We start from the raw sequence: 23,964 nt of genomic DNA, 5'->3' as shown, positions 1-23,964 counted from the left end.
AATGGGGAGCATTCTTATGACGAGGAAAATCACCCTTCACGGTGGTCGAGTGGCTAAGGCAATCGGTTGCTGACCCGCCGGGCGCGGTATTGAATTCGAGCCGCGGCGTCCGCATTTTCGTTGTGGTGAAAATGCTTGAGGGCCATTTGCTTAGATTTAGGTGCACGTTAAAGAACCCCGGCTGGTCAATAATTACGGAGATTTCCAATACGGCGTCTCTAATATATGTATGGTGTTTTGGGGACGTTAAACCTAAACTATTAAAATGGTTATAATCAGAAAATGTTGTCATTCCTGAAATCAACGCTAATGGGCTGACGCCACGAGAGTTCTTTGTACTATCCTGGCATTGGTACTTCATTGCCCGGACGCGGGTAATACCTGAATGTACGAAATGAATATATATTTAACACATGAAGATCAGATTAGGGTACACCTGCAATTAGGCCAACAATCAGTATTGATCACATTCTCATATTTGCAAAAAAGTTGTTACTTACAAGCTCAACCAGCGCAATAACAAAACATCCAAGTGAACTGTCTGACATTGACCCTTTTCACTTTGTGATTTTGAGTCAAAGTACAAAACCTTCAATTCACTCTGGCAATAAAAGCCATGGTTTTAAAAATGGTAAATTGCACGCCTTCTGGGAGTTGGTTTCATGCGTCGTCATCAGCGGGTAATTATCTACCTTTACTATTTTTTTACCTTGAATCAAACTTCACAAGGCTAATCGACGCATTTGGTATGTGTTGTACTTGTGTGCAAATTGTGGGCTTACCAGGAATGTCGCTTACACCGGCGTTTAAAAAAAAGGAAATTTTCGTCTAGATCGAGTCACGTAAGCAGTCACGTAAGAATACATATGTGAGTACAATAATGACAAAGTCCCTTTACGATGCGATGGTAATTCAAATTCTACCTTACCCACATATTTCAAAACGACGAGTCATGGAAAAAGATAAAACAAGAGATGATCGTTTGGTTTAAAGAATGCAATGACGACTACGACGAAGACTTGCTTGTAAACCACCATCCACAAACAGCTGCACTCAGACGTCAATTTTACAGGTAGCCTTCAACCATTCGAACGCACAACAAGATTCGACCTCTCACAAAAGACGAAGTTGCACACGAGTTCAGTGGCAGATGACAATGCGTATTTTGGGAAAAACACAGCTATCGAGCGCGCCTCCCTTCTGCACGAAAGTCGGCATTTGCGAAGTCATTGCTCCAGCATATGACACGAAACGTTGCTCAACCACCGATGCCGTTCACTCTTCGTCTAGCATACGTGGTCCTTCACCTGTGTTTTCATCATGCGGTTCTTCAAGCGCTCCTGACGCTCACTATTTGCCTTATAAGGAGGCCGTATTTATGGTAGCTGACCTGGCGCATCGGGAAAATATCCTGTCGAGCCATGCTCCTTCCGCACGGGTTCATGCATCGCCATCCAGAGCACACACACTCGACAGTGGAAGCAACATCGAAGGCTCAGATGCATCAAACGTCGCACGCTGCAATGCGGAAGAGCCTCTCGTAGTGAACAGGGTAGAAGAAGCTTCTGAAGAACTTTCTACCAACTCTGAAGCATTATTTTTATTGCCCGAAGTGCATGACAACAGCCTAGAAACTACCAGCTGCCGACTGGGCACCGTATCAAGTTGTGAAGAAACCCAGCGCGTTGTTCAAGAAGCGATGTCACTGCAATGCGTTCCACAGCAACATCAGCAATGCCATCAAAAGCAAGTCTAAGAATCGCAGACACTCCAACGAATACACCGACAAGGACGACGACGCAAAGCAAGCCTCCTAAAACAAACTCAAGACGTCAGGCATCTTCGCATAAGAGATCGGCGCCAGAAACACATTTGGCGCAAAAGATCAAGACTGCGCCTACGATTACAGCTCCGAAACAGCAAAAAATGCCGAAAGAGACGAGAAGGCACCATCTGTACAACGCAGAGACCAACACATCAATCTGATTTCATCAGCTGCGACCATCGCACATGCAAACTAGAAGCACATCATCTGTTCCCGTCACGAGACGCAACTCGACGCCTTCAACGTCCGAACTTCAAGTGCTACGGGGACTTCCACTCTTGTCCGTTCCACGCAAGAACTAAACCCATGTCACCACCAGTGCAGATCTCCAGGGTGTGGTTATGCCATCCAGAACGCAACAGTCAGCCTCGCCCACCAGAACTCTTGCGTTAACCGGACTGCTGCACTCTCCACTGAAGTATTCGAAAGTTTACGGAACTCCTCTGGCGCATAGAACCAATTGTGACTTTTGACATTTGTGACTTTTTCACCTCTCCTTGTTTACTTTTTCTTGTTCATAATTCATGCCTTCTTTCAGAGGGAGGGGGAATCATGTAACATAAGTAGGTATTGACTGAAGATAGAGGCGGAGGAAGAAGTCAGAGTAGAATAAACAAGGGGTATGAGCCAGGCCACGTCGCCCATTCATCATAGCGTCACACACACACACACACACACACATGTATATATATATATATATATATATATATATATATATATATATATATATATATATATATATATATATATATATATATATATATATATATATATATATATTGTGAAGAAGAAAACGCATCGTTGGCAAGCAACATCGCCACCGCTTGGGTACTGGGTGCTGGGCTTCTCTCACTCAGCTCGTGCTGATCATCGCCGACATCTGCTTGGCCATTGCTCTTTCCCTATCGTGTTTCATCGTAGAACCACCGTCGCAACAGTGGCCAATATGCCCTTTTTCAATTGGTGGAGGGTGCTGACATTCCCCGTCGCCTGAATCTGGGTGCTGCCATTCGCCGTCGCGTAAACCTGGAGCTGCGCAATCGAACGCTACCTCCTATCATGGCTACCAACAACGCGCAACCTCGCTCTTCCACTCCATCCCCCAGCAACCCTGGCGTTTTTCGTTTGCGAGAGCCCAAAGTCTTTAGCGGAGCTGATGAGACCGACGTGGAAGACTGGTTCACTAACTACGAACTGGTGAGCGCAAACAACAAATGGGATGACGCGGACAAACTGACTAACGTCATCTTTTACCTCACTGACGTGGCCTAAATGTGGTATTACAACCACAAAAACGACATTAGGACGTGGTCCATCTTCAAAACGTCGTTTGCTGATGTTTTCGGCCGACCCGCTGTCCGCAAGTCTAGAGCCGAACAACGCTTGCGGACTCGCGCACAGAAGCCATCTGAATCGTTCACCAGTTACATCGAAGACATTATTGGTCTTTGCAACCGTGTGAACACCGCCATGCCCGAGTCAGAGAAGATTCAACACATCCTCAAAGGGATAAATGACGGCGCATTTCAGATGCTCCTGGCGCGCAATCCTGCCACCGTTGCGGAACTTGTGGCTTTATGTCAAAGTTTCGACGAGTTGAGGAAGCAGCGCGCCTGACTCGGCCATTTTCCTCACACGCTGACTCACTATCTAGTCTTACTTCTGTTCCTGATTACTCAGCAACCTTGTAAGAGATCAAAGACTTTGTGCGTGAAGAAGTAGCTCGGCAGCTGTCATTGATTCCCTTCACGCAGCAGCCGCCGTCCTCTCGTCTGCCCTCGCCACTCCGCGACGTTATTGCTGAAGAGGTAGCTCAGTCTGTTCCTGTCGCTGCCCACCAGCAGCCTGTAGCCACCTGTTCCCCATGCGCCGGCTATGAAGCCCATGGCCACGCCTCTTACTTATGCCCAGGTGGTACGCAGCAGACCCCGCCAGCAGCTTTTGCCACCCATGCCTGCAGTTGCTCCCCACTCTACCCCTCTTTCGACACCTTGGGCCGCACCACGAGTCAGCAATTCCTGGCGCACTGCTGACAATCGACCGATATGCTACGCCTGCGATATTGTCGTCGTCGCTTCCAATCGCAACGCAACGCTACTTGGCCGTTACCGTATGACCCGCAGCCCACGCACCTACCTGCTCCCTATCCTTCACCGCAGTGTGGCTACACTAATCTTCCCGAGTCTCAGTCACCCCAGCCCCCAGCTACGACTCACTCTCCCGCTCGCCGTCTCCTCGCAGGCGATCTCTGTCCCCAATGCGTCCCCGACCCGCTTTCTCCAACCGGGAAAACTGAACGCCGCAGTTCCAGAAGCAAGAACTGCGCCGTCATCGAAATGCCCAAGTCCTCGCACTTCACCTGCTAACGTCGTCGCCATATCGGTCGATGGTGTTTCTACCTTTGCCCTCATCGACACAGGTGCTGCCGTTTCTGTTATAGCCGCCCACGTCTGCCGCTCTCTACGCAAAGTGACCATGCTGCTCTCTGGACTATCGCTTTGTACGGCTAGCGCACAACCAGTTCGACCTCTAGGCACCTGTACAGCCCGCATTTTCATCCAAGGCTCTGTGTACGTTGTCGAGTTGATCGTCCTTTCGGTGTGCTCGCATGACGTTATCCTCGGGTGGGACTTCCTGTGACATCATCATGCCGTCATCGACTGCGCACGCGCTGAAGTTCAATTTTCGCACCTGTCTGACGAACCTATGCACGAAACACTTGAGCGGTCCCCAAAACTTGTCGTACGTGAAGACGCTGAAATTCCGCCAGCCTCTCTTGCCGTTGTCCCTGTTTGCTGCGATGACCATAACGATGCTACAGTAATGTTTACACCTTCCGAGATTTTCATGAGCCGCACGCAGAGCCGTTTCCTTGCCTTTCGCTACACTCGACGTCACTGCTGGCCGAAGCAATATTTTCGTCCACAACCCCCTTTCTGCACCGCTTACGCTACTTGCCGGTGAATGTCTCGGTCGAGTGGAGTACCTCGATTAATATTTATTTCTTAACATGCCAGACAAATTGTGCAGTAGCGCCTCAACCGAACTTCATGCCCTTTCCCCACTGAAATGCTCATCGAGTGACACCTTCTCGAGTTCCATCGCCGACACCTTAAGTGCCCATGAACGCGCCGAGCTTCTTAATCTCCTTCAGCACTTCGCGAATTCATTCGACGTTTCTCAGCCGCAATTGGGTCGGACTTCTGCAGTGCACCACTACATTGACACCGGTTCGCACCAGCCATTGCGTCAAATACCGTACCGTGTCTCTGCTGCAGAACGTCGCGTCATCAACGACCAGGTCGAAGAGATGCTACGCCGTCGCGTTATTCAACCATCGCATAGTCCTTGGGCATCTCCTGTCGTTCTAGCTCGAAAGAAGGATGGATCGATTCGATTTTGCGTCGACTACCGGCGATTAAACAAGGTGACGCAGAAAGACTTCTATCCATTACCGCACATCGACGACGCCCTTGACAGTCTCCAAGGAGCCGAACTCTTCTCCTCCTTAGACTTACGATCTGGATACTGGCAGGTTCCTATGGCAGAAGCTGATCGCCAGAAAACTGCGTTCATTACACCAGATGGCCTATACAAAATTAACGTAATGCCATTTGGGATTCGTGATGCTCCTGGCACGTTTGAACGACTCATGGACAACACACTGCGTGGACTGAAGTGGTCTGTGTGTCTATGCTACCTCGACGACATTGTAGTTTTCTCTCCCGATTTCCTACGCATCTGCTTCGGCTCCAACTGGTTCTTACGTGTTTAACCAACACTGGGCTCCAACTGAACCTTAAAAAGTGCCGCTTCGCCGCGCGAGAGCTGTCCATCTTAGGGCACATCATGTCCAAGCAGGGTGTTCGACCGGACCCTGCAAAACTGCATGCAGTCGCTGAGTTCCCGAAACCTACTACACTGAAAGAATTACGCAGTTTTGTCGGACTATGCTCGTACTTCCGGTGCTTCGTGCGAAGTTTCGCGTCGATCATGTCACCACTGACCAACCTCCTACGCGGTGACGCAAACCTTTCATCCTGGTCTTCTGACTGCGACGTCGCGTTTGCCACGCTCCGTAGTCTGCTAACATCTCCTCCGATTTTTCGGCATTTCGACCCAACAGCTGCAACGGAAGTTCACACATACGCTAGTGGGGTTGGTCTAGGCGCCGTCCTCGCCCAACGCAAGCCGGGCTACTCCGAGTACGTCGTCGCTTATGCGTGTCGCACACTTACTAAAGTTGAGGCCAATTACAGCGTCACTGAAAAAGAGTGCTTGGCGCTAGTGTGGGCGCTTCGCAAGTTCCGCCCTTATTTGTACGGTCGCCCATTCGACCTGGTAACGGACCACCATGCACTTTGTTGGCTCGCCACATTGAAAGATCCTTCTGGCCGCCTAGCTCGGTGGGCACTGCAAATCCAGGAGTATGACATTCGTGTCATCTATCGCAGTGGACGCAAGCATTCTGATGCCGACGCCCTGTCGTGTTCGCCTTTACCTCCCGACTCGGCCTGCGGAACCACTGGTACCAACTCCGTCGGATCTCTCGACCTCGACTCCTTTGCCAGTGAACAACACAAGGACCCGTGGATCGCTTCCCTTTTTAACTGTCTCTCTGGATTGTCAACCACTGCGGTGCCACGATCTATCCGACGTCAAGCTGCTCATTTCGCCATTCGGGATCGGCTGCTACACCAACGCAACTACGCCCCCGAAGGTCTTAAATGGCTCCTGGTTGTCCCGCGCAGCTTGCGATCACAAATCTGTGCCTCCTTTCACGACGATTCCCAATGTGGTCATGCCGCAGTTGTCAAAACTTACGAACGCATTCGCCATCGCTTCTACTGGCGCGGAATGTATAATTTTGTTCGAAAATTCGTTATAGGCTCCCTGACTGTCAACGCCGCAAATAACCGCCTTTCCACTCATCCGGTGCGCTTCAACCGCTTCCGTGCCCTGCCAAACCTTTCGATCGAATCGGAATTGATCTCTATGGTCTCTACCGACAACATCAGGTGAAAATCGGTGGATCATAGTCGCTGTGGACCATTTAACACGCTACGATGAGACCGCCGCCTTTCCAAGTGCCACTGCGCGGGACGTAGCATCCTTCATCCTTCATCGCTTCATACTACGACATGGTGCACCTCGAGAACTACTAAGCGACCAAGGTCGAGCATTCCTATCAGAAGTCGTCACGTCTCCGCTTTCTGAATATCATGTTGTTCATCGCAAGACCACGGCATACCACCCGCAGACCAACGGGCTCACGGAAAGATTTAACCGCACCCTTGGCGATATGCTCGCCATGTATGTGACATCCAATCATAATGACTGGGATCGCATTTTTCCATTCATCACGTTCGCATATATTACCGTGGCACAGTCTACCACTGGATTTTCACCTTTCTTTCTTTTTTATGAACGCGAACTATCCCACACCATCGACACTCTCCTTCCATACCGTCCTGACGCATCCGAATGCCCATCTGTGTCCGAAGTTGCCCGAAATGTGAAAGATTGCCGTGAACTCGCACGCACATTTACGTCACAAGAACAACAGCGCCAGAAATAAAACAACGCCGACTCTTCACAAAGCCCCAGCTATTTTCTGGGATCACTTGTATGGCTTGCTGCTCCTTACCAAACCGGCATTTCCTCAAAACTCGTACCACGTTTTGGAGCAAACCTCGCCGGTGAATTTTCCCATTGAGCCACTCTCCCCATCTGACGACATGCGCCGGCGTGTGCGTGACATCGTTCACGTCGCCCGCCTTAAGCCATATAAGCCCTCTGCCTCCAGACTCTTAGGTCGCCAGGATGGCTCTTTTTCGGCGGGGGCAAATTGTGAAGAAGAAAACGCATCGTTGGCAAGCAACATCGCCACTGCTTGGGTACTGGGTGCTGGGCTTCTCTCGCTCGGCTCGTGCTAATCATCGCCGACATCTGCTTGACTGTTGCTCTTTCCCGATCGTGTTTCATCGTAGGACCACCGTCGAAACAGTCGCCAATAAACACTTTTTCAATATATATATATATATATATATATATATATATATATATATATATATATATATATATATATATATATATATATATATATATATATATATATATATATATATATATATATATATATATATATATATATATATATATATATATACATATATTGTTACTATAGAGATACACATTACATGCAACCAAGCGGCACTCCTTTCTTCCTGCACGCAACCATAATGCGTTCCATGTGAAATGTGCCATAACGTGCGTTCTAAGTGGCTTAAGAGAATAATTTTGGCATCAGTGTAATAAAAAAGACCTTTGGGTGGAGCCTCACCGGTGACCACCACCGGGAATTCCCGTTCTCACAAGAGCAGGGTTGGCCACCCTGGTGCAGTACTTTGCCACTACCTCCAACACGAATACACCAATTAACCCTCCGCCCCCTGTCCCCAGCGGCTTCGTAGCACTGTCCAAGGCGGCGGTCAGACCTGCGACGCCGCGGAGGGTGCTAAGAATCTCTGGGTCCAGACAGGGTGCCATTGGAATCTGAACTTGGCTAGTTTTAATGCTAGAACGCTACCTATAGTGAGGCTAGTTTAGCTGCGCTATACGAGGATATAGAGGGCGTTAAATAGGATGTAATAGGTTCAGCGATGTTGGGAGGACAAGTGAGGTTTACACACGGAAAGATTTAACCGCACCCTTGGCGATATGCTCGCCATGTATGTGACATCCGATCATAATAACTGGGATCGCATTTTTCCATTCATCACGTTCGCATATATTACCATTCATTTTTCCATTCATCACGTTCGCAAGGGGGAGAGTCCGCACTCACACTACGCATGCGCGACTCTCCCCCTTCCATCTCTCCAACAGCTGCGTGTTACTCTCCCCTCTTCTCTCTTACCACATGCTTCCGCTAGCTCCCCCATTGCGCATGGCCGTCCCCTCTTTCTCCTCTCTAACGCTTCCCGTCTCCTGCCTCGCAACGCCGAAGCGTCTGATAAGCGTCTGGAAGCGTCTGAGAGCCTACGTTCGCTCTCCCTCTCCTCTCGGCACTCCTCCCGCGGCGTCTCGCAATGCTGACGCAAGCAGCGTCTGCTAACTAGTTTCTAGATTGAAAAAACCGGCTGCTCGCGCTGCACAACTACGATGCTCCGCATCACAGCATGCTCCCACTTTGTAGATGGTGTAATTTTTATTAATTTTTTGCCGATGCCAGCTGCATTACACTGAGACCACCACCGCTGAAATGGAAAACAGGTACAAATGAAAAGTAACGACAAGACTGATAGCAATTTTAAATGATAGCGTTTCGATCGGTGAAGCCAAAATAAAACGAACAGAAAAAATACACCTATGGCTAAATTCCAAAGAACATTTTGAAAAGCAACAAAAGCTAAATATGAGCAGTATTCTTTGTTTATTGAAATGCACGCATCTTAAAAATGCTTCGCATCTGTATATATCAACAAATGAGAACACCTGCTGAAATGCGCTTGCATTTGTCGTTAGGGAGTATCGTAATCGTTCATTTTGCTATTTCCTTTTCAGCGTCTTTCAGCGTGAACGCCAGGCTCAAGCTCGAGGAATCGCAACCACATGGTAAGAAAGCACCCCCTGTGTAGGCGACATTATGAGGCACCCCATGAGCTTCTACGGATATGTAAAAGCGCATATGTGCCCTATTTCGCACACGTTCGAGCAATTACTGGTGGCTTAGGTTAGTCGTACGCTTCTCAAATACGTCTTGTATATTATTGCATGCAACTCTATTTCTATATATCCCACCAGCAATTTCGGCAAACTTAATGTCTTTTTTTTTGCAAATGTACAACCACTCGCAACACTTATAACATCACTCTTTCACACGGTGCAAGAATACTTTAAGTGAGCGAACGCCGCGAAGCGAGCGCTTGGCGGGAAGGGACCGATTATGTCTTTGTTTTCGGCGTACGGGTAGATGGCTTGCCGGACTGAGCACCATGGTGGGCTGCTGGCAAATTCCGCAAAGCGCATCCGGCACGTGGGTGATGGTTTCCAAATCTGGTAAAACCGGGTAATCCCGTTCGAGTGTACTAGAAGTTCCTCTTCTAGTGCACTGAAATCATGTGATGTCAACTACGTGACACACATAAAGCGGTGGCGCGAAAAAGGGAGTGGAAAGAGAGGAGGTTGATGGTGCGCCGAGGGTGTTGTGGTGACGATAAATTAGCACCGCTACTATCCTACATCACAGTCTTTCCTACACTGGGAAGGGGGAGGGGAAGCCGGGGCAAAGTTTGTAGCGCCATCTCCCAGGCTCCTATCGAAGCAGAACATTTTCGGACAGCGGATCGTCCCGGCGCTCACTCACCTAGAGTATTCTTGCACCGTGCTCTTGCACCGTACAGAACCCGTGAATGGCTTTGAATTTCGTGGGGCGATCGGCCTCCGATTCAATTGAGCTTGTCTTTCGCAGTGAACCCATTCGCCTGTTACGTGCCACCCGACCAAGGACCATGCCGTGCGTCCATCCCTCGCTATTACTTCGACAACGACACACAAACGTGCAAGGAGTTCACCTACGGAGGCTGCGAGGGCAACCCCAACAACTACGAAACGGACGAGCAGTGCAAGGCCAGCTGCAAACGTGAGTATCCAAGTTACGAATATCAGCAGGTATGTTAATATACTCGGCGACAACTTTTGTTGGCACTGAAGGGAAAGCTACGGAGGCGGAGCTTCCGCGCATGTAGCACTACGCGAAGTAGTCAGTTTGTCACGCGTCTCGTAACGGTATGGAAAGTAACGGGGTCGCACCATCAGCGTTTCGTGTAGACGCAGACACCGCTTAGCGTTTCAGGTGCACGTAAAAAGGCGGCACTTTCTCGCGCGTTCAAAAACGCGAAGTCACAACGTATACATTAAAGTATATACGACTATTTTAGTTGTGGGAGCTGCATCCTGTCTCAAATAGCTCCACGTAGAAAATAAAGTGGGTACTTGTAAATTTCTCGGTGAAAATAAGGGCGCTGTTGTGGAACTACATTCATGGCGGTAAGATGTCCATGATTTCGCTCTGTAGCTTTTGCTCCAATGCAAAAAAAGTTTTGCTTTAAGTAAAGGACAAAACCTGGGCTCTCGCGTGGGCAGATTTGAGCAAGGTTAGCTCAGCACACATTGTCTATTTATTTTCCTTCTATTACAAGCGCCTCTTCATCAACTTTACTTGCACAAGCTGCAAAAAGAGGTGCATCAAAATAACACGATGTGTTTCATCCGTTTATTTCTTCAGGATTTGTGCAGTTTTCGTAATTTGTGCTAACAAATCTTCAGTATGTTTAACCAGCAAGCCAACGTCAAGCTTTCCTCAGTCCATTTCTCTGTCGCCAGTTTATTCTTTCTGCCTGCAAATGTTCGTGAATTTGCTGCGTCAGGTACACATATTTTTTTCTTGGAGAGCGTTTTCCTTTAACAGGAAGCGGTGCTTTAGCCATATTCGTCACCATAATCATTGTCATAATAAATTTGCAATTAAAAGGCATGTTTCAGAGTATCCACGAGCGTATGCTAATTCGAACAGGCGAAAACACTAAAGCATAGTTACATGCCATTTTTGCACAAAAAGAGCGCTAGAGAAGATCAAAGGACTGAAATGACACTGCACTCAACACCTTTAGATGTGAAAACGGTGAAACTCGCGGGACGCTGAATTCTGACGCAATAACGAATTTCCCTCTCTGTAAACAGAAGAAGAAATCGCATCCATTTGGTAAGTGAAGTTTTGTCGCAGTGCAAGAGACAGAAGTAAATACTGTAGGCAGAAAATGTTCAAGGCAAAATTCAGGTGAAAACTCTTCTGTGCACATATCATTTTAGTTGTGTACCTTAACCGGTGCAAAAGATTCTGTCAACGTTTGCACATTGCTTGCGTGTTTCCTGGCCTTGTCAATAGTGTCGTTTGGACGCATTTGATATGCATCTGCTTCAGTTTAAGCACAGAGTATCCCTGTCTGCCATTATAACTTTGTTACACAGCTCTCGTTACATGACATTTACTAAATATATTCTAACACGCCATCACTCAACAGAAAGCCACGTTACAAGGACTGTCATAAATAATTTCTTCCCGGATAACTTCTACGACGCCCATTATAGCCTCCAAGTCATGTTGTACTTCGCAAGCCTGTGATCATACGTTCAGGGGAAAAAGCGGGTTCAAGGTACCAAAACTTGTGGAAGTAATGAACTGTCGTTACGAACAACGTTTGCTGCCCGGATCAAAAGACAAACCGCTGAGTCGAAACTTTCTTTGATCGTGCCCGCCGTGGTGGCCTAGCTGCTAAGGCACTCGGCTCCTGACCCGCCGGTCGTGGGATCGAATATCGGCGGCAGCGGCTGCATTTCCAATGGAGGCGGAAAAGCTGTAGGCCCATGTGCTCAGATTTGGGGGCACGTGAAACTACCCCAGGTGATCCAAATTTCTGGAGCCCTCTACTACGGCATCTCCCATAATCATACGGTGGTTTTTGGACGTTAGACCCCACATACCTATCAACTTTCTTTGATCGTGGTGTCATACCATCTTCAAGGGGTTTTACAATATCACGACAACCTTTTGACTTGTTTAGGTGACAAAAAGTGTAATCGTGAGGCTTATAATAATTATTCAGTTGCAGTTGTCTGTGCTAGCTATTAGCTGAAAAAAGTATGTATGAGACGCTGTGGCACGCCATTCCTATCTTTTGTTTGTAGCGACTGCTTGAAGCTGCGTGTTCGACTGAGTAACTGAACGCACTAGCACAAAAAGTTCTTACGCTGAAATAGTGTTCACGAGCAAGCTTGTCCTCATTCACAACAGACCGTTAGTAAACGCGCCTACTCAGTGATAAAAATTAATCACAAAAGAATAGAGCTTCGCACATTTTCTCTTCCACGGTAGTTAACAGACGTGTTACGCGCTGACCCGGACTCGAGTTTGGTGATACTACCAACGACGTTACGTTGTGGCTGAAGGGCATTGATTTAGGCGTAAACTACACACCTAAAAACAAAATGTGAACCTCTGTGTACTTTCAAATGTTGTCTACGCTTTGTCCTCCCACTTTTACGACCTACTGAAGTTCTACTGAAGTTTAGGTCCTTTGTGTTTTCGCAGCCGAGACCGAGTATGAAGCCAAATGTCTCGCCAGGCCTGAGAGTGGGCCGTGCCTGGCGTACATGCCTATGTGGGCCTACGATGCCAAGCTGGGTCAGTGCGTGAAATTCATATACGGCGGCTGTGACGGTAACGACAACAAGTACCCCACTAAGGAAAAGTGCCTAAACAGCTGCAAGAAATCAACCCCAGGTAATGTGTCCGTACAAAGTTTGCGTTAAACTCATTTGAATATTATATGATATCAGTCTCACTGACATAAAGCCAAATGGGGTGCATTCTTATAATGAAAAAAATTATCCGTCACGGTACTCAGGTCGTGGGATCGAATCCCGACCGCGGCGGTCGAATTTCCGATGGAGGCGAAAATGCTTGAGGTCCGTGTGTTTAGATTTGGGAGCACGTTAAAGTACCCCGTGTGGTCAAGATTTCTGGAGCCCTTCCTTGAGGCGTCTCTCATAATCATATGGTGGTTTTGAAACATTATACCAGAACAATTATTATTATAATTATGCGAAAATGTAGTCATTCCTAAAGTCAAGGTTAGTGAGCTGACGTTATGAAAGTTCGTTGCGCCATCCTAGCATTGGTACTTCCTTGCCCTAAAATAGGTAATACCTAAATGTACGAAATACAATTATATTCAACCCATTCTGATAATTTAAAAAAAAGTTTCTACTCACGAGCTCAACCTGCACAATAACAAAGCATTCAAACAAACTGTCCGACATATGCAGGCACTGACAAGCACTTTCCACCATGTGAATTCTAGTCTAACTCCAAAGCTTTGAATTCACTCTGGCAATAAAAAGCCGTGGTTTTAAAAGTGGTAGATTGCACGCGTTCTAGCAGTCAGTTTTCTACATCGTTATCAGCGGATAATTATTTATCTATCCTTCAGAACTTGCCTTCAGTCAAACGTTTCAAAGTGGATTGACGCATTTTTGCAAGTGGTGTAGTTGTGTGGAAATTGTTGGCTTACCAGGAATGTCGCTTACAGTGGCGTTTAAAACGTAAATTATAGTCTAGCATAACGTAACCACTCACGTTAGGGTGCGGACGTCAATACCATCAAAATAAAGTTCATTTTACGGTGCGAATATTTCAATACCATAGAAAACTTCTATTAGCTAATTCGTCTTGGGTTAAGAAATATTTTAATACAGCTTGCTGAATAATATGAACAAGAATGCAGTGATTGTTAGACTGCTATAAAGCAGATCGAAGAGTTGAACCACAAGTGACGTCAACCCGACATACCTGTATTATAGGTGCAAACATGTGATGTTTACTGAGTTATAAAACTACGTAGCCAGTACTGCAACCACAATTGACGTAGCACCGACATTACAACCGCATAGGGTCTTTTTTTACCAAGCAGTTTCAAGATTTGCAAGGTTTTGTCGTAGAACAAGGGACTGTTACGAAGAATTATTCAGTTCAATTCATGATGGGAGCTTGTTTCCGTCTTTTCATTAATGGGGCCAACGTTTCTGATGTCAGTTTTTCACGGCGTTTTCGCATTTAAATTGCAAATGCCAAGTATCGCCATTCCTGGGCAGATTTAAGCTATCGATCAGCTGTGGTGCATACCCACACGACGTGGCTCACAGCAAACGTCTATGCACCCTATTTATCCGGAGGGAAGGGTTTTGTTGCGAACATAACAGTATTTCAACGTTATTCGAGTTATGACCAGACAGTCACATTTGTAAAACCCTCTCACCCTCCTATACCGAAGTTAGTCCACACCATGTTCGCGACGCAATGATGAGAGCACCCGGACGTAAGTGGGCGGGCGGGAGGGTGAGTGTATGGATGAACGGAGATGCCCAAAGTGGATTTGGTTCACTAAGAAATGCCTAGCCATAACACCCCACTATCGAGCTTTGCATCCCGCAAGTCGAACACTACACACTAAAATTAAAGAGCTCGAGGTGATCTAATTTAGTTATTCTGGAAGGAAAATTCTTGTAGAATATGCTATTTACATGTCTTAGCATTTTGGTGCACATGCTAGAATAGCGTGCAAGAAAACGCGTCAGAAAACACTGCCACAGTTCGCAAGTACGCAAACTGCATTCAGATGATAGTTATAGCACGACAACAGAACAACGACAAAGAGACAAGAAGGAGACTAACGCTACTTTTCTCGTCGTTCTTGTCGCTTTGTCGTCGTTCTGTTCTCGCGCTATAAATATCATCATGTCATACCAACTGGCCCAAACCGTCACACGTCTAAGTTGCATTAAGAGTCATGGCTACCGAGTTCATAGCGCAATAAAGCAATCGTTGTAGTGCTCAGAAAGAACTTTTACACATATTACTCATAAATAATACTGATATTTCGTTTTTTCACTTCTCTACTGAGCTCTTAAAATACTGATGTTTCTAAAATCAAAGGGAATTCATTAGAAGAAAGTTCAGAAATAGCCATGAGCTTGAACGCCCTGACCAGCTACTCTGCACAGGGATAAAAAAGACAAAAATAAGAGTGGCATAGTATGATGATGGGCACTGGAAGTATTAAGTATACACAATAACCATGTGCCTGTGACATAGTGGCTATCCTAAAGTCTGGCAATTAGTACAGTAGTCTTGATGAAGCCGACAACTGTCGTAGCAGCAGCTCACAATGTCGGCTGAACATTTCGAACAAAACACAACTTGTGTTTCTACCCCTAATGCTTGCCAGAGAAGGAGGCAGCTCCTTCTGTCGCATTGTGGATGTTATACTGCTTGAAACACTTAGACTAAGTTCTGAGTTTAGACATAGATTGAAGGCAACACACGTGCGAGTACGGTTGGGTGCACCGTATTGATTTCGTTTGATTATAGCCGGGAAACGAATGTTCGTGTTACGGTCCACTTCCTTCACTTACTAATACGAGAATGATCAAACTAATATGGTAACTGGCTAGACGACTGCAGTTCACAGCGTACAGAAGTGAACTTCTCATTATTCGGACGCCGCCGGAAAGGAGTGTTCTAGTCTGTCCTTCTGTATACTAGCGTCTTCAAGACCATAAAGTTTCCCACAATACTTACTAGAAAGAACTCTGGCGCTAGTGTCTATGGGAGTTGCAACACACAGCGCTTCAGTGAGCGTGGGAATGGTGGGTAGTACACACATTTATCTAATTTTCGTACTTCTGGCCTGCTTCTGGCTCCGTGTGTGCTCGTGTGGCTTGGAGCTGTTTTTTCCCGAAAACATAAATTAGCAAATGTTCACCGTTTGCACTTCACAGCCTTATTCTTTTAAGCTTACTATATCGAATCAAGTCCCTAAGTTCAAAAGGGTTCGTTCTTTTTTTTCAAAACGAAACCGTAACCAGTAATAAACAAAGTACGATTCGCCGCCCACAAGTGCGAAGACTAGGCAAATGTGTGTGCCACCCATCATTCCCATGGTCGCTCAACGATCGCAGCGCCAGAGTGCCCTCTAGTTAATTTTGCGAAACTCTACGTTTAGACGCTATTAAAAAGTTGAAGTAGTTCCACTAATAGGTTCTAACAGCCCATCTTTTGCATGAAATGACACCGCCTCTCAGCCATCAAGCGGACCAGTCGGGTTGACATCGACTTCCCAAAGCAAAGCCACGAATCCCCTGCTTTTGACTATTGCCCCTCTTCTTTCTCTCTCTGCGCTTTTAGATTTGTTTCACCGAGCTCTCACTTCTCTTCCAAATTTTCAAGGGCGAAGCACCTTAACGTTTCTGTTTATCGATGTGTTATGACGCCGTGACGGCCCCAGCGTTGCTGGCTTCTCTTGTTGTCGTCACGGTCTACAATAAATTGGAATGCACCACAACAGTTTAGTAATTCGCACTACTCGCCACCGGTTTATACTATAGACACTTTGCATCATCATCATCATATCATCATCATCATCATCATCATCATCACTGAGATCATCATTAGCCTGACTACACCCACTGCAAAGCAAAGGCGTCTCACATGATCCGCCAATCAACTGGGTCCTATGCTTGCTGCTGCCACGTCAAACCTGCGAACTTTTTAACCTCATCAGCCCACCTAATTTTCTGTTTCTCCTTGATGCGTTCACCTTCTCCGGGAATCCAGGTAATTATCCTTCATAACAAGCATTTATCCTGCCTACACGCTACATTCCCGGTCAGTGTCTATCTCGTCTTTTTGATTTCAACAATGATATTTTTAACCCCAGTTTTTTCCTTGAACCAGTCTGCTCTTCTCTTGTGTTTTGACGTTACACGTATCATTTTCCTTTTCATCGCTCGCTGCGTCATTCTAAATTTAAGCTGAAACCTCCTCGTAAGCCCCCAGGTTTCTGCTCCGTAGGTAAGTACCTTCTATACTATAGAATCAAATTACCATCAATTGTGATTGCCCAAAACATTGTTTGGCTTAGCAGTGACGTCAGAATCTTCAACAAAATTTTCCAATGTTCTAAAATACGTTATCTTAAACCATGAAAACGTAAACCGAGGATGGGTGCTGGAACCGACGTACGCTTCACCCTCTCCCCTCCACCTTTCTCCTCTCCTACATCCACTTCTACATCCCACAGCTTTACCATACCACCCTTTCTATGGCTATGCTACAGATGATTCCGCCCTCATGACGTCATGAATGACGGTGTCATAGATTACTTTCTCTTCTTCTCATTCTATTCCTACTCAACGTCACATCACTGTCTCTCACCCTCACGTTCCTTCCCACCCGCTCACTATAAATGGCTACGCTATACATGCTTTCACCTGCGTGACGCCAAGCGATGACATGAGATGACAGCATACGATGACGGCATACCTCACGACTCCTCAACACCCTTCCGTTCGTCTTTCTCCCTCTCCCCACTTTTTTATTAAGCCCTCTTGCTTATACATTGCAACGTTATGCATGGTTTTGTACGCATGACGCCAAGCGACATGAAACAACAACGACAGCGTATGACAGCCCGGGTCCCTGAAGTGCACAATACCTAAAAAGTGTTATTGTAACAGGCACTGAAATCGCACGATAGAAACTTGCTTGATGCTTCTGAAATTTCCTGTGAACCAACAGAACGCTGTCGATGCAGCACACCTACAAAAGAGTCTTGCGAATGCCGACAGGCTAACGGACACAGATTATGTCCTGTAAAGCGACGAGACATCCAAATTTGTCGCCGTCGTATTTGCTCGTAATTTTCTGCTGGTTTATTATGCTTAGCACCTTTACACGCGCGTTCCACTGATGTTACCGTCGCACACGTGTTTCTTCGGGAGTCGTCACGTGGTCAGGGTTCAACGCCGCTCTCTCGGAATCCATCACGTCACGTAATTAAATGATGTCGTTTACGAACAAAAAGCATCCTAGACCATTTCTTCGTTGTAGAAATTAGCGCAAGAGACGAGGAAAAAGAAAGCACTGCTCAAACGCGGCGCAAAACCCTCTCAAGTGGGTTTTATAGAAAAAAAGATGTAACTAGTGCTAACATTCACATGGTCAGGATATACACACATTAACAAACAATATTAGATGTAGTCGCTGGCGCTCAAGATATCTTTTTTAGTGGGATACAGCGTGAAAGCAAGCCTCGCTACGCATTTATCGCCAAATTCGCTGATAAATAAATGCTTGATCAATTTCTTCGTGCCACTTTCCGCTTCAATCGCGAAAGAACCTTAGCGCTTGAGAGCATGGGCGCCCAGTCTTTCGCACTACTTTCTATTATGATGCTGAATGAATTCGCTCGACAAGCCAATCTGTTGGTGAAAATATCCCTCCCTCTCTCAACGCAGTGCCTCCGAATCCCGTGTGCTCTCTTCCAAAAGAGTCCGGGATGTGCCTCGCCTACTTCCCTCGCTACTACTACAACAGCGTAAGCAAGAAGTGCGAGCAGTTCATCTACGGAGGATGTCAAGGAAACGCCAACAACTTCTGGACCATTAACGAGTGCCGCAAGACTTGCAGTAAGCCGAGCACATTACAATCTTACTTGAAAGGCTCGGAAAGATTCATTAATAACATTGGCGTAACGCGACATTGGCATTCTTGTGGTAGTGACCAACATTGGCGTAACGCGTCATTGGCATTCTTGTGGTAGTGATTTTGTAAAAAAATGGACCAATTCCTCCTAAAAATTTCGGGGTCACGCTTTATTCTGAAGCATATCTTGTTTTCGTAAGATTAATTTAGGTAGTCGCTGCCTATTTTAGCTTCCCTATTCACGCAATCGGTTCATGCAAAAATATTTAGTAGAGAACGTTTAAGCATTCGATGCTCTATCATTTAATTATTAAGGGAGGTTTGCGGATAGCAAGAAACAATTTCGCAACAAACCTATTGAGAATTCAGCCCGGGTTTCATAACTCACAAAATAAATAAACAGCGCCACTAAGCGCTAAATCTTCCCAACCCAACGTCTCGGCGATATACTAATCCTCCTGGGTCGCAAAAGCAAGAATATTGTTCAGTGTATGACGTGGTGAGAAAGCGTAGTGGAGGAAGAAGAAAGGGCAACAGCTTGTCGTTTCGCGTTTCACAGAGTTGTAACAAATAGTAACACTTCGTCTCAGTTCTTGTGGTCCGAAGCAGAGTAGATCGATAGCATGTTGATCAGTGTTCCATTCGTGCTCTCGGTCAGGTCATTAGTTTGTGGGCGATAAGCTGTCGAGTGTCTGAACTCGGAGGCACACGAACCTCGGCAACATGATAAAACATCTTGCACAGAAACTAATGCTGTATATTTAATATCAGTGCTCTTCCTGTCACCTTTGTGCGTTTGTTTCAGTTTACCATCGTGTCTCTCAAGATCATCAGGAGTCCACTATTCCGGCAAGAAGGATTTTCACCGCTCAATATGACCTAAACATATCCGTTGAGCAAATCACTAGCAGTTGTAGTGTCACAATGACAGTGTACCGACGAAAAAAAAATTATTGTGACCACCGTAAATGCTCCACAATATACGACTAACGTGAAAATCAATTCACAGCATTCGTTTGTTGATGAGTCGTGGCACTCTATCACTAAAACGTAAGTGGGATGAATTTATAATGGAGTAGTGCAAATGTAACAGTCGCATTAACATTTTCAACTAAACATTTTTCGGCAATTTTTATGACAGCCTTACAGTGATAAGTAAGAATGTTCTTTTTACTAAAAGCCAATTTGTCTTGTTTTCTTTTTCCCAAGTGTTAGGACATTCATTTGAAGTCTTCTATTGGCAGCGTATACGGACATTACTTATTCGTGAATATCTACATAAGCGGAAGAATGGCCCAAGAATCACCTGTCCTACAGCTAAAATTTTCTCTTAACCAAGTAAATTTTCAAAAAAACTCGCCAGTTCTTTAGATATAGAAGTAAGGAAAGAACGTTAATTCTTCAGAACGGGACAAAACAAAACGCCGACTCTGAAAAGCACAGCGCGTTTCGCTTGTATATGTCATTTTCTTGGCTTTGTCTCCGATCGACCAGTCAAACTGTTTCATTACTATTGCTCTTTCTTTTAACGTGCATATAATTCTAGCAACTATTGTGCTTCTCCTGAAAAATAAGTGGCCTAGGCAGCAAAAATCGTGCATCTGTAGGATAGCGGGCCGTCATGATTGAACAGAACTGCGCGCAAATACCATCTTCATTGCCCAGCGATCTCCTAAATTACCGAAGTTGTTCTGTCTTGCATCGCAACGAAATTCACTCTAATCAGTTGCACCTAGAAAATCAAAATGTGAACATCATAGATCCCACAGATGTTGAAGATTGGGCGAGTTGATTCGTCGTACTTGAACTGGTATTGCGCATTACGGTGAAGAAAAAATGGCCGCGCATACCGACACAAGAGGACAAAGTGTTCTGTCACACTGCTCAACAATTTTTTTCTCTCCCGTGATGTGATGTACCAGTTAAAGAAGGAGGCATCCCCACTTGTTCCTCTGTGAAATGAAAAGTTTTATATAATCTCGCGTTCAAATTGCCACGTGTTCATTTATAAATATGTTGTTCTTTCTTTTTTTGCAGTTCCGAAGAAGCTTAACGCTGGTTTTTTGAACCTTGAATCGGAACCAAGTACGTACGAATCTCTTTCTGCAAACTTGATTGAGAGGAAGTGTTGCTACAATACTGTGAACCATGTGCACAAGAAACAAGGGTGGTTTTGGGCATACTTTAGTGATAACATATCTAACGCAGGTACATGAGACATTCGGAAGACACCCAATCTTGCATGTGTTACGAATAACTTTTATATGAAGTTGCACAAGAATGCCCTCGATAAGTAGCCTTTTATATCGTGAGCATGATCAAAAGCTGTTAGAGCTGACTTTGTTCAGGCCATATAATCCAAAGTTTGGCAGTGTGTCATGACGAACGTGCAAGTCATCCCAATATGGCACTCGCTGTACAGCCGCGGCCGCATCTGTGTAGAGCGCGCGAGCAGCCAGTTTTTGCTCCAGGGAGCAAAACTTGAGACATTTTTGGGCTCTGAAAGGGTGTATCTTGAGCATTCGTGTCGTAGTTGTGAGGCTGACCACATCAGAGCCCGATACTGCCTCAAAGTTTCGCCGCACACAGCAAAGCCCGGCTGCTTCTGTGCTCTACACAGACGTGGCCGCGGCTGTACGCCTGCTTTGTAATGTGTCGTCGCACTACCACGTTCATTTATCCCATTGAATTCTCCCATAACTTAAGTTATGTGCGATTCAGCTTTATACTGCTTCACGTAACCTGTTGCATCAACATCTCTAGGAACAAAGACATCATCTATTGCACTGCTAATGTCAACCACATAGTTAAGCTTATTGGCCACTTAAGAAGCACTATCTCTCGGCTTTTACCTTTGCGTACCTTCAAACTATCAACAATTTTTCAAATTGAAATGTCCCCTTGAGGGCAGTATTAACATATGTGAACCTAAATTCTTCCTCTGTTTTCTTTCGACTAGTGGCTAAGCAGCAACGAGGTGAGATTAACACATTATGAGTTGAACCTTATGCGCAATGAATGTGTATTTTCATAACCTTAATAAGCTGCGTAGAAGACTCCTTTCTCGAAGCCTCTACAATTATCGACGGCTTCTTGGACTTGCACAGATCCAAGACAAACTTCGAAAGCACAGTTTTTCCTTACTCGAAATCAACACAACCCCAAACAAAGCGTGCGTGCATGTCAACCCCTATTTTTGATTCGTTTTCTGCAAAAGTGTAACGCTACGTCAGCCAGAATACCTAAATGTTAAATTACACGCTAGTTACAATTATTCACTAAACTCGCACGAAACAATACGGTTTTTTTTTTCATTTCCTTTTTCGCAATTTATTCTCGAGTGCCTCAGAAGTATGACGAGCGAATTCGACACATTTACGAACAGTCGAGCCTAGTTCGCATCTCGAAGGTATATTATCGGGCCCTCATTGTACTCCCAGAGCCCACAAACCCCGTGTGCTACGAGCCCAAGAAGGTGGGACCGTGCAAGGCCTACGTGCCTCGCTACTTCTACAACACGACCACCAAGTTCTGCGAGCGCTTCGTCTACGGCGGCTGCCAAGGAAACGGCAACAACTTCCCCGAAGTGGAGGAGTGCCTGAAGACCTGCAGTGAGCGACACTTTGCCTCTTTACCCTGGACAACGATTCCTGGGCATGCGGTGAAAAGACTAAGCACCAGCCAATCAGTCATTTTGCGCAGTCTTAAAACGCAGATCTTGCACTACACTGTAATTATACCTGATTGACTTTTATGTCCCTTAAACACGGTATGATTAACGCAGATGTGGAGGATTCTTCTGATTTCGATCAGCTGTTGTGCTTCAACGTGCAGCTAAACCTATGTAGACGAGCCCCTAGCTTTTTGAGTCCACTGAAATACGGCGGCCGCGACCGGAACACGAATCCGCGACCTTCTCGTCAGCAGTGAAGCACCAGAAGCACTACACCACAGCCAAGGATACGCTAAACCGTAGACAAGTGGACGCAGGTTGACATAGCACTCAACAAGAGTGCTTCTCCACCGATGCACATCTAAGTCACTGCTAAAGGTATTAGCAAGGCCGTTTTCCGTGCTAGAGATTGATACCGACATCGTTTTACGATGCGCTCTTTAGAGCGCTTACTATCGTACAGCGTTTCGCCCTTTTGCAGAGCGCGGAATAGCAACACCAGTGTTAACACTGCTCAACTTTGGTTCCTTTTTAACGTTAAATCATTTCTTAGTTTGGTTAGCGGAAGCGCACCCTCAGCCGTGTCCAGACAACGCGTGACATTTTCCACAGGAACTATTGCCGGCACCAATAGCAGCACTCACAAGCAGCAGCCGTGGCCGGGTATGTTAGGTGTTAGGTGATAGGGGAATGACCGCACCGAATGGGGCATGCGCCGGCCTAAAGGGAGAAGGCCAGCGGATAAGAATAGTCCGCGCACCACGTGAGTTATATGTATATATATATATATAGGAACCCTGTCATCACTTCGGACGAAAAATGCTTCATTCATGATAGCAGGCGCACCTGTGGCCAACGCATTGAACGTCGATAATGCATGAGTTGTTCTGCTATAGCAAAAACCTTCAGTTTCTGATAGAGCAGAGTGACGACACCCTCACTTTAGCCTTTGATGGGGTCTCCATAGCTCCAAGGGTGAGCCGGCCACGTTTATGAGCCTCCTAGTTTTCATTTTTTTGCTTCCACAAACTCGAATCGCCTAAGTCTCAATTCAGGATAGGATTCCTCTCTCCACATTCTGTGAAATCACGTGGCCTCGCCTCTTTCATTCCCCCTATATACTTGCAGCACACCCAAGCTTACATAAAGTATGATCAGATCCCCCCCCCCCCTTAAAATTTTGACTACTCCCCTTCTGTGGTGTTAGTCTTATTGGCACAGGGGTGCTTGGCAATTAATACCTAAGGTCCGTACACTCATTTATCTTCGCCTTGACCAAAGTTTCCTTTTGTATTTTTTTCAGAAGTCGGATACGAGAACGTCACCGAGAGGCTTCTGAAACTGCAAGCTCGTAAGTTGGGA

At 46.1% G+C, this 23,964-nt stretch overlaps 1 protein-coding gene across 4 annotated transcripts in view; it reads left to right on the top strand.

Moving 5' to 3' along the window:
• The window catches only part of LOC119167311 (papilin), an 87,531-nt gene that overhangs the window by 47,898 nt on the left and 15,669 nt on the right, over nucleotides 1-23,964 (top strand). For 3 of the 4 annotated variants that reach the window (XM_075866704.1, XM_075866706.1, XM_075866703.1), the window contains 7 exons: nucleotides 9,392-9,442; nucleotides 10,299-10,469; nucleotides 12,978-13,169; nucleotides 18,743-18,913; nucleotides 20,967-21,014; nucleotides 22,370-22,540; nucleotides 23,906-23,953. In XM_075866704.1, the coding sequence (XP_075722819.1) occupies nucleotides 9,392-9,442; nucleotides 10,299-10,469; nucleotides 12,978-13,169; nucleotides 18,743-18,913; nucleotides 20,967-21,014; nucleotides 22,370-22,540; nucleotides 23,906-23,953 (852 nt within the window). The remainder of the gene's footprint in view (nucleotides 1-9,391; nucleotides 9,443-10,298; nucleotides 10,470-12,977; nucleotides 13,170-18,742; nucleotides 18,914-20,966; nucleotides 21,015-22,369; nucleotides 22,541-23,905; nucleotides 23,954-23,964) is intronic. The other variant, XM_075866705.1, reaches the window with a different exon arrangement.

The sequence above is a fragment of the Rhipicephalus microplus genome, chromosome 6, assembly GCF_043290135.1.
Source record: "Rhipicephalus microplus isolate Deutch F79 chromosome 6, USDA_Rmic, whole genome shotgun sequence".
Lineage (NCBI taxonomy): Eukaryota > Metazoa > Arthropoda > Arachnida > Ixodida > Ixodidae > Rhipicephalus > Rhipicephalus microplus.
The sequence above is the reverse complement of the archived record's forward strand: the minus strand, read 5'-3'. Positions and strand labels throughout refer to the sequence as shown.